Source organism: Hevea brasiliensis, chromosome 2 (genome assembly GCF_030052815.1).
Source record: "Hevea brasiliensis isolate MT/VB/25A 57/8 chromosome 2, ASM3005281v1, whole genome shotgun sequence".
In the NCBI taxonomy this organism is placed as follows: domain Eukaryota; kingdom Viridiplantae; phylum Streptophyta; class Magnoliopsida; order Malpighiales; family Euphorbiaceae; genus Hevea; species Hevea brasiliensis.
The window spans coordinates 71,866,326-71,877,253 of record NC_079494.1 but is presented as its reverse complement, the minus strand read 5'-3'; the positions used below and the strand labels follow the sequence as shown (position 1 = coordinate 71,877,253).

Genomic DNA, 10,928 nt, shown 5'->3' with positions numbered 1-10,928 from the left:
ATTTAGTCTTCTTTGAAAGTGTTTATTTCATCAATGTACAGTAATGATGTACATAGAAAAATGATCTAAAAATAATAAATTTATGCTTATATTATTATGTAAGTCACATTTGCAATATTTATGTATGTTATAATTTTCTTTGCTAATCTTTTAGCATTTTCTCAATACTTTCTAGGTTGTCTCAGTTTATTTCATAACAAGTAAATTTTAATATCGGTCCAGTTTTTTTTTATTCTTTCTAATAAATAACTATTCTAATTTATTTTAGGTCATCTTACTCATTTATTTAATTTCTTATATTTTTAATTACTAATATTCTTAACTTATTTCAATAAATTTTACTGCCCAAGTAACCTATGACAGGCTGACTAAACTGGATAACGGGTCGTTGGCACTGGACACCGCGGTGCCTCGGGCCGTCATACCATGGGACGCAGAACGTCAACCACGTATGCAGTCAGTATGGCTAAAAAGCCATGATAACACATAATCGGGCATAAAAGCCATGAATGTTGGCATAATGCCATGAATGCGGGCATAAAGCCATGAATACGGGCACAAAGCCATGAATACAGGCATAAAGCCTTTTCAGTACTGCTAAAACAATACCCTATTGGCATGCCAATCTATCCAATCTGACACACGTGTCTAGGCAATACAAGAGCACATAATATCATTAAATATTAATATATTAAGTTTTATGACTTCATTATTTCATGATAAATTTCAATTATAATTCATACATTCATTTGATCATTTATACGATCACTATTCTAAACAATGGTTCACATGTACTATTGTATTCAAAACATTTTTCCTTTCTCATTTATACATTCAAAAATCTACTTATGTAATTACAAATTTTATATTTCAAGTTGAGTTACTAATATTTTATGAATTCCATTTGTAATGGGCATATAAGCCCTAACTATCTATTTACATCAATTAGGTGACTTATTTTTCATGTTTCAAGTAATCCATGAACATTTCATGGATTTCAAATTTATGGTCTTAATTTCCTTTTAACAATTTTGACTAAGATGCATAGTCCACATTTGTTATACAATTCTAAGCATTTAAGCTTAGAATTGGTTCTAGGTCTTCATCTTAATTTACTAATCATTTTGATTACTATTCACCTTACTAGTCAACCAAAATGTTGACTTTTTCATACTTAATTGATATGTTAATTTTAATTACACCAAGATCCCACATTTTGAGTTTTACATTTGCTAGTATTAATTGCCAATTGCAATTTAAAGTCCCCTAGATGTATTTCTAAATTTTTAGTTTTTATTACCTAAGTTTACTGTTCCATTTGACAATTTTATAGTGGGAATTTGGAAAAATGATCAACATGAAAGTTGTTCCTTATTTTGTCTAGTTGAATTTCCTTTTTTGAATAACTCCATTTGGTGTTTTGTAGCTCAAGTTATGGTCAAATAACCATAACTGGTTCATTTCCTAGTTCTGGTTCCTTAGCTAGGCAGATTTTGTAGTTACACTTTACGAATTTTATTGACCAAGTTGCAGTCACATTTAGGTCTAGTACTCTTCATAGAATTTGTTTCCCTATGTCTTATGGTCACTCAAAATTTTGAATCACAATTTTTCAAGTTTTGTAGAATTTATTATATCAATTTAATTGGCCTAGACTCTAGTACCCTGTGTCTTCATGGTCCAGATTCAGGTCAGTGAGTACGAGTGGATTTTTAGGGTTCTTACATTCATGATTTGAGGAAGGTTTCTAAAACAAAGTTAGATCTCTCTATCTTAGGATTCTGAAAATGTATGGCTCATCCTAAATGGAGTTTTCTAGTGGAAGATATGCTATAAACACTAATCTGGGGTCAGATGAAATTGGGTAAATTTCTAGGTTTGGATGTACTAAGTTCTTTTAAGCATTTGACCTAATTCCTTTGGGTTCTGGGTTTTGGTCAAAATACAAATATTGTAGACCTATGTCTTATAAAACTTTTCCCATTGGTTTCATTGCATTTAAATTTTTATAGACCAAGTTATGGCTATTTTGCCAAAACTAACTTGGTCGGGTAGTCTATGTCCAGAAAATTCTGGGCAAAATGGTTCAGATCAGTTTGGTGTCCTAATTTGAGTCAACAATTTCATTAGGTTAGAAGCATTTCTGGGCTTGGTGTTCTCAATGAAAGTTGTTGGTCTATATCTAAGCTTGTTGCTGGTAAAATTTCAGGTGATTTGGACCTGTCTAAAGAGAGTTATGGCCAAATGAACATGTGCTGTTCATTTGGTCATTTTTCTGGGTTCAGTGTTTGGATATCCGGATTGGACCAGCAATTTGGTCAACTTATGGACAGAATTTGGGCAGGGTTTCTTCATGAAAAATGGGGTATTTTGTCCTAGGTTTCATCTCCAATTGGCCTCACACCAATTGGAGCAACAAAACTTCAGTTATAGGTCAAACAATACCCTGGACTCATAGGTCCGAATTTCCTGCATAAGAGAGGCACTCCCAATTTTCAATTCCACCCAACTTCCAAACTTCAATTCACATTTATAGCACTTCTAATAGTCAATAATCAACCTCAACATCATCAAATTCAGGTCACAACACAAAATTCCATATTTGAGCAAACCCTAAATCAACTTGCATAAATTTTAAATTCCAAGAGAATTTCTAGCACTAACCTTATTTTTCTAGCTTCAAGCAACCTTCAATCACCCTTCACTTCAATCAAACTCCACTTCCCCCTTGTATTCCACTTCTGGCCAGATTTCTCACTTGGAAATTTGGTGTGTTTTCTTCACTTCAAGGCTGGATATGAAGTTCCCTCAAGGTTTCCAACAATTTTGGTGAAGAGAGGGTGGTGGTTTGAGAGCTTGGAATGGTGGATCTATGGTGTAAATGAAGAAAATTGAGAGAGAATGGTGAGGAGGAATTGGGACGGCAGAATTTGCTGGAGAAGAAGGTAGCTTTTCCCATTTTAAATTCATTTTTATCCATTTTTATTAGTTTGTCAAATGGTGATTGGGTGGAGGCATTGTTAATGACATCATGTGATGTCATAATTCTCAATTTCTTTCATTTTCTTTTTCTTTTCTTTTCTACTCATTTTCAATTTAATTTTTAGTAATATTTATTCATATTTTAGATCATAATAATTATTTGCTTAACCGGACAAGTCGGCAAAAAATCATCTCTGAAGACGAAATGACCAAAATGCCCTTCGTTTGGCTTAACAGACTAAAATTGTCTGTACCGATTGAAAAATTTTTCTAAACCTTTTCTTGGCATTCTAATGCCATGGAAACCTCAATGACTCTTTTTCGGAGTCTCAAAAATTATTTTATGAATTTTCTCCCGGGTCTAGGGCTCCTAGTTGCGAGAACCGCAACTTCCCACTGGGTTACCCATCGCTAGGGCACCGGCTCATTTAACTTGGTTGTATTTTATTTCTAAAATTTTTTCTAAATTTTTCTTATTAATATTTGAGTTAATTATGGTTCCTGACTTTAGTTTAAATATTTTTCCGAACGTTCTAGCTGTCCAGACCGACACCGATCACCGAAACAGTAGAATGTACGTAATTGCTACAATGAGGGTGTTACAGGTAAGGTGTAACACTTCTTTTGCAGATGTATAACCTGAAATACAATTATACTTAGTTGCATCAAGTGCACAATGAAAAATGTTTAAAGCTTTAGCATTTAAAGAAACTTTCTTCCAATCAAGTTCATTATATTCATCTTCTACTTTTTCTCTATAACCATCAGCATGCAATTTTAATGGAATTTCAGGACCTTTAACAATTCTTTGCCATGCTTCAATATCAACAGATTGAATAAAGTTTCTCATCCTCACTTTCTAAAAAGAATAATTAGAACCATTAAACAAAGGTGGTCTAGTGATAGAGTGTCCTTCAGCTAAAGGTGCAGGGATACCAGCTGTGTTAGATGTGCCAGCCATTGTAGGATCTCTCTAAGATGTTTAAACCTCAAGCAAGAGAGACAAGCTCTGATACCAATTTGTTGTCCCAAAGAAAGTGACAAAGAGGGGGGGGGGTGAATTAGACACTTTAGACAATTTTTCAGTTCTTGCTCAAGACTTAATGAAAAATTGAGGCTTTGCACTTCTATGTATGTGTATAACTCTGTTCCTAGGATGTAATTTAAGTAATCAATCAAGTTATGCACAAATACTAGCTCATACACAAAATAATTACTTGATATCAAGTGTATTTTCTCACATAAAATTCAAAGTTTGCAATATTAGCTCAATAAAAAAAATTCTCAACACATTCAATATATAATCAGAAAATCAAAGTGCTGAAAATTAAAGAGTTAAGGGAAGAAGAGAATCAAACATAATGTTTATAGTGGTTCGGCTCTCTTAGCCTACATCCACTCTTCCCAAAGTCCCACTTTAAGAGTCACTCCACTAATTGATCTTTTCAACAGGCAAGATTCAAAGCCTTTACAATATCAGCAAGCTTCCCAGGTGCTTGAGGACCTTTACAACGTCTTTGCTTCCCACAAAAGACCACAAGCTTCACAAGGTGCTTGCAAACCTCCCACAAGCTTCACAAGGTGCTTGAAAACCTTACACAAGTGTGTCCTCACACTTACACAACCTTAAATAGGTTTTGGTGTAGAAAAAATCACTTTCAATAACTCTTAGATACAGAATTTAATACTAGAAGATTGAGAGAGAAGATTTGCCACTCAAGCTCAAGAGTAATTGAATGAAAGCTTTAAAAACCACAATAAATGCACTATGAATAAGAGCACTTTCATTAGTTAGAATTGTAGTAAATGATGTCTTTTATAGGTGCTTTTCATTGCCAAAAGCGTCTGCTAGAGAGTGTGTCTAACGGCTCTTTAATTTTCAAAAAACTAGCCGTTATTACTTAAAAAGTCATGCAGCAGAGTTGAGTCAGGTCAGATCATAAAAATAGTTAACTAAAATTTTCACCGGTTAACTAGTTTTGTAAGACAGAGAATTTAGACATCAAAACTAGTTAACTAATTTTTCGCAACGAGTTAACTAATTTCGCTATTGTCTGACTTAAAATTTGAAATTTTGAGTTTTTGAAGAAAAGTTGTAAAAATTATTTTGATCATTCAAAAACCTTAGAAATGATATAAAAACATTTTCTAAACTCTTGAATCTAAAAACAAAATTGTTTTTAGGTCTTAAATGGCATAAATTCTCCAATCTTGCACAATGGACCTAAGAACTTAATTTATAACCTATTTCTTCATGGACTTTGATTCGTCTTGTATTATACAAGATGATAAACTCCTTTTATATCAGTCATGTCAATAGAATAATTCTTCCATCAGTGTCTTTGCATATCATGACCTATAAAATCACTTCAAATACTTGTGCACAAAGAATTAATGTATATTTCATTAAGTTTTGTTATCATTAAAATCAAGCTCATTATAGCTTACAGGGCCTACAATATGATTCTTTGATTTTTTATCGTGTTGGTGTATACAATTTTTTATATACTTAGTGTGTATAAGAATTTTTCTAAGAATTTACCTTCGCAAGATATTACTACTATTATTATTCAAATAGATCTTCGATCTTTGCCTTCGCAAGATATTAATGGTTTTTTTTTTCCCACTTTTTCATTACTTAGTCGTTTTTGTGCTTCTACTTCTATTATTACCAATACAAAAGAAACTGCTTTTTCCTACTTAAAAAAAAAAATACTCGTATTAGAGATATACACCACTTTTTTTTTTACAATTTTCTTTTTACAGTAGGTTTTCTTTTAATTCTTAGAAATTTGAAAAAAAAAATAATAATGCATTATAATTTCCGGCAAATTTAATTACTCTTTACAAGACAACGCAGGGTTTTAGCTCAAATTATTGTGATATAACAAAAATGTTATAAAAATGCAATATTATTTTGTCCGTAATTTATTTATTTATTTTTTTAAAACAAAATCCTATTATTTGTTTATTTAGTAGTATTTATTTTATACTTTGTAACCTCTGTTGATTGACGTGAAAGGCCGAAAGTCGAACAACTCCAAAGGCACAGTTGAAACCACTGATTCATAAAAGGCCATTTCCTGAGTCTCCGTCGACCGTGCGGCAATTTTCATAAAATACGTGCTTCCCTCAAGGAAATGCACCTGTGCCTCCACTACCTCCGAGAACAACAATCCATGTCCGACGCCGTTGTTGTGCCGGCGGAGCTTCTTGTTGAAATCCTCCACACTGAACCTTCCAAGCGCCTGTACCTCCATATTGTTCTTTACGTCTTCCACTGGCATTAAACCCCAATATTTTAATTGAAAGGCAGCTGAGGACACTAGAAGAAATGCGGAGAGAAGAAGAAGAGGAAGCACAACTTTGGCCATGTTGGTTGAACTGGTATATGTTTCTCCTAATCTTGCCTTGTCTGTGCTCGTGAATATACCAATGAGAAAGGTCATGTATATATAGAGAGGACACTGATGTTTTGGGTATGGGAAAGCTGTGATGTGATTCACGCAATTTAAAGTGGAGGGGTGGTTTTCAGGCACCATCGGCATGCCGACTATTTTAAACAGAAACGACAACTAAAGAGGGTAGAGAGTTTGGTATAGTTGTTGTAGTAGTAATTCTTGGTCTTGGGTTTTGGTGCATGCAGAAGGACAAAGTGCCAGAAGAAGAGGATTGCATAGTGGCAGTGTTCTTTAACTTTGCTGTAGATCATTGCTGTAACTTTCTGATGACTTGTTCATCTTCATACTCTTAGGTAACCAGTTAATTATATGTTGACGGATTTTCATTGCATTATTATAGATGAAAATTATACTTTTCTTGTAGGTTCTCTGTGTCGCACTTCTCTCTATCTCTTGTTATCTAATGGAGCTTGTCAATCTCTTCGTCATGACATAATTCTGCTTCCCCTCCCTATTCTCGGATTGTGAACCGTTAATGGATTTGAGCAAACTGCATGTCACTGGAAAACCAAAGCTTAGTTTCCTTCTAATGAATGTTCTTCTAGCTGCTCCTGGCTTCATTGCTTTAATCTTCTTTCTCAATTCTCAGTAAGTTTTTGGCCTGTTTTCTGCTGGCTTCATTTTATTAACCGACATGAATTAGTCAATGCAAATCATGTTCAACAATATGTTATGGTGATAAACATTTAGTTTTGGGATATTGCTACCATGGAAGTTTTAATATCCCAAGTTGATTTAGGATAGGTTAATGTGCTTTGCATGGCCTTGAGCTAGCTTTAGACCTGACTTATTTTCTTAAAAGGTATTAGAACCTCTCTAACTAATGTTTAGGCATCTCATGAGTATTTTATGCTCTAAGCGTTTGATTCTAGATGTGAGAGGGCGTACTTTTTCTCCCTTACATTAGCTTTTAAAGGTGAATTAGGCCCGCTGATTTCCTTAAGAGGAAGTCATCAATATACTAAAAAATCAAAAGCTGTGTATTGTATTACTGTGAATTCCAAGTGATAGTGATCAATTGAGCAAACAAATTGCAGTGCTTAGTTCTTGCCCAAAATTTAAAGATCTAATCTTATATTTTCTTGACTTTGATTCATCTTTGTTATTTTGAGTAGTTAATATTCTTTTGAGGTTTTGTAAGCCTCTTCCATCAAAGTCTTTCAGAAAATGACCTACAAAGTAACTCAAAATCCTTGGAATATAATGTTAAATAAATTTCCTTAAATTTTAGTATTATCAAAATCAAACTTATTAGCTATAGGGTTAACAATTCCTTTAAGTGTTTATGATTTATATCTTTTTTATTTAATTTAACACTTGTATTATTGTTGATTGTAGTGATTTTGTTAATATTTATAAAAATTCACAATATCAGCAATCGATTCAGTCCGTTTTAGACTATATCAATCTGATTTCGTTGCACTATTTTCAATTTCAATTCGTTATTTAAAAATTTAATTAAAATTTGAAACTTGCATTCACATTTATTGTTTGATAAATTTCTCTCACAATTATAGCAAAATCAATAATAAAATTTTATCCAATCCACATTATTGAGATCCCACCAAGTTTTTTATTGTGAATGTAATTAATTAATTAAGTGCTAAGTAGTTTTGGAGGATAGGGCATTTACTTTCATGTAGCTCATTTTATTATATGAAAATTTTTAAGGACAGTTTGCTTGCTGATTAATATTATTATATTAGTGTTTTATTTTTTTTAATTAATTATATTAAATTTATGATTTTAAAAAATAAAATAATAAAATTACATTAAATAATAATTAATTTTTAATTTATAGCTATTATTTTATAAAAATGATAAAAAAAAATTCAATTTTATTAAAAAAGTAAATTAGGTACATTAATATTAAAAATAAATTATTAAATGTGAGTATTATAGTATATGATCCAATTTAAAAAAAATGAAAAAATAATTTTAATAAAAAGTAAAATATTAACATTTAAATTAATGTTATTATATTAATATTTTAATTTATTTTTTTAATTAATTATATTGAATTTATAATTTTCAAAAATAAAATAATAAATTAAATTAAATTATAACTGATAAAAAAATATAATTTTATTAAAAAAATAAATTAGATATGTAAATATTAAAAATAAAATATTAAATGAAAGTATTATAGTTATATATTATAAAATTTAATGATTAAATTAAAAAATAAAAATAATTTTAATAACTAAAAATAAAATATTAAAATTTAAATAAAATATAAATTTTTTTTATTAAATTTATGCATAACATAAATATTTAACTAGTTTAATAAAAGACTATAACAACATTTATCGTAATGTCCCAGATTTTTTTTCAGTATTGTAATTGTGGTTTTATTTTCAGCATAATAGGGTAGGTTCCTATCGGTGTTGTAATCGTGTAATTAAATGGATGATCAATATTGAGTTACCAACATAATAATAATATTAAAGACCCCAAGAAATGTTAATTAGATTTAATTAATCTAATTAAGTTAAAATGAATATTCGAGGATATTATAGAAGTTAGGCACTTGAGCAGGAACTTTTGAGCAATGATTAATGAAATTGTGAGGATACACAAGGAAGAGTAATGAATTAGATAAATATTTTTAATATACTGGGAAAATTCTCATTAGCATGATTTATATAGCTAGTTTATCCTAACATATGTGTTAGTTAGTCATGTGTATTTTCCTTTTATAACAAAGAAAAATATATAATTCCTAATTTATTCTTCTTCATTAAGTAGGTTTAACTCTTTTATTTAAAAAAAATGAAATAAAACATTTAATCAGCGATTAAAATAAACACTTGTATTTGATCATATTTTTATTCCTTTGTTTTCATCGGAGATTACAAGTGCTCTGCCAAAATTTATCATAGATTACAACCTCTCATTAGAACTATAATACTGCCAAAATTCATCGTAGACTGTTTCTTTTTTATTTTTTATTTTTATAATTTTCTAATTCTTAATTGCATTGAAGGCTGAAATCTAACCAACTTCCTCTGATGAAGCCAAGGCTGAGTTGCAACTTTCGAATCATATATCCCCGTTTCCCGACTCCTTGTCGTGGTTGCTTCAATTTTCAGATAATACATGATCCCCTTAACCACCTGCATCTGTGCCTCCACCACCTCCGAGAATATCAATTCTTCTCCGCCATTTCCCTGGTTGCGGAGCTGCTTGTTGAACTCTTCGACGGAGAATCTCCCAATCTCCTGCACCTCCTGATTACTCTTCACGTCTTCTACTGGCTGTAAACCCCCAATCAGTCCTCCTCTGGCGGACACAGACACTAGGAGAAATGCGGAGAGAAGAAGATGAATATGAAGAAGAAGAAGAAGAAGAAGCTCAACTTTGGCCATGGTGAGCGAACTGGTATTTATTTCTAATTTCTTTTGTTACCTTGTATGTGTTTATGAAAATGTCAATGAGAAAGGAAGTGCATATATAGAGACAGGAGTTTTGAGTGTGGGGAAGGTGATGATGAGAAATACACGCAAATTAAGGGGATGGGGTGGTTTTGGTTTTCATGCAGGCACCAACGGCGTGCCGCGTATTTTGAACAGAAACGAAAACGACAGGGAGTACATGGAAATTCTTATCTTCTTGGATGTTGGTGCATGCAGAAGGACAACTGCCAGAAGAAGAGGTATGCGTAGTGGCACTGTATTTTAGCTCCGCTGTCGAGTTTTGTTGCATTTTGCTTGGCGGATCAGAAGGGATGCGATTATTACGTTTTCTGACTGTTCTAAATTTTATACTCAGCCTTCATATGGCTCGGTGTTTTTAGTTTGTATGTGATGTAAGAAAATTCTATTTTATATATTTTAATATTTAGAGAACTTAAATTTTAAATTATAAATTTAATTTTAATTTTAAGTTTTTTATTTGATCCAATTCCTTTTAAATTTATTTTAAACCTGATCAATTCCTTATCCAAAGTTTTCACATTTTAATTTTTTAAAAAATTTACTATTTAATTTTTATATTTTAATAAAATTAATTATTTAATTTCTTTAAAATATGCACTATTTAATTTTATATTTTGTTTCTATTAAATTATTTAATATCTTCATTAATCAATATTTATTAAATTATTATTTAATTCTTCTATTTTAATAAATTTAATTAATTGGTCCTTATCTTTTAAAAAATATTATTATTTAATCTTTTTATTTAATTGAAACAATAAAAATAAAAATTTTAATATGTGAAGACTAAATATAAATTTATATTTATTTTAAATTATTCAAATATTTTTATTTAAATTTTCAAGCATTATTTTTATATTTTCTCTATCAGAAAATAAATTTTTTAAATTAACATCTTAATTACTTGAAGATTTAAAAAATTATTTAACCTTTTTACACATGTAGCTTGTATCCATTTCTGTTAACAAATGAAAAAAAAAAAAGGGAGTGGGGGAGAAGGGTGTGCGTATGAGAAGGGACATGGGAAGAAAAATAAGGGAGAGAGAGA

The 10,928-nt window shown here is 30.8% G+C and overlaps 1 protein-coding gene across 1 annotated transcript; it reads right to left on the bottom strand.

Moving 5' to 3' along the window:
- Positions 1-9,240: 9,240 nt before the first annotated feature.
- LOC110634502 (cysteine proteinase inhibitor B) lies at positions 9,241-9,890 on the bottom strand. The gene has a single exon (XM_021783527.2). It carries the CDS (start codon positions 9,809-9,811, stop codon positions 9,398-9,400), a length of 414 nt encoding a protein of 137 aa, XP_021639219.1. The 5' UTR covers positions 9,812-9,890; the 3' UTR covers positions 9,241-9,397.
- Positions 9,891-10,928: the final 1,038 nt, after the last annotated feature.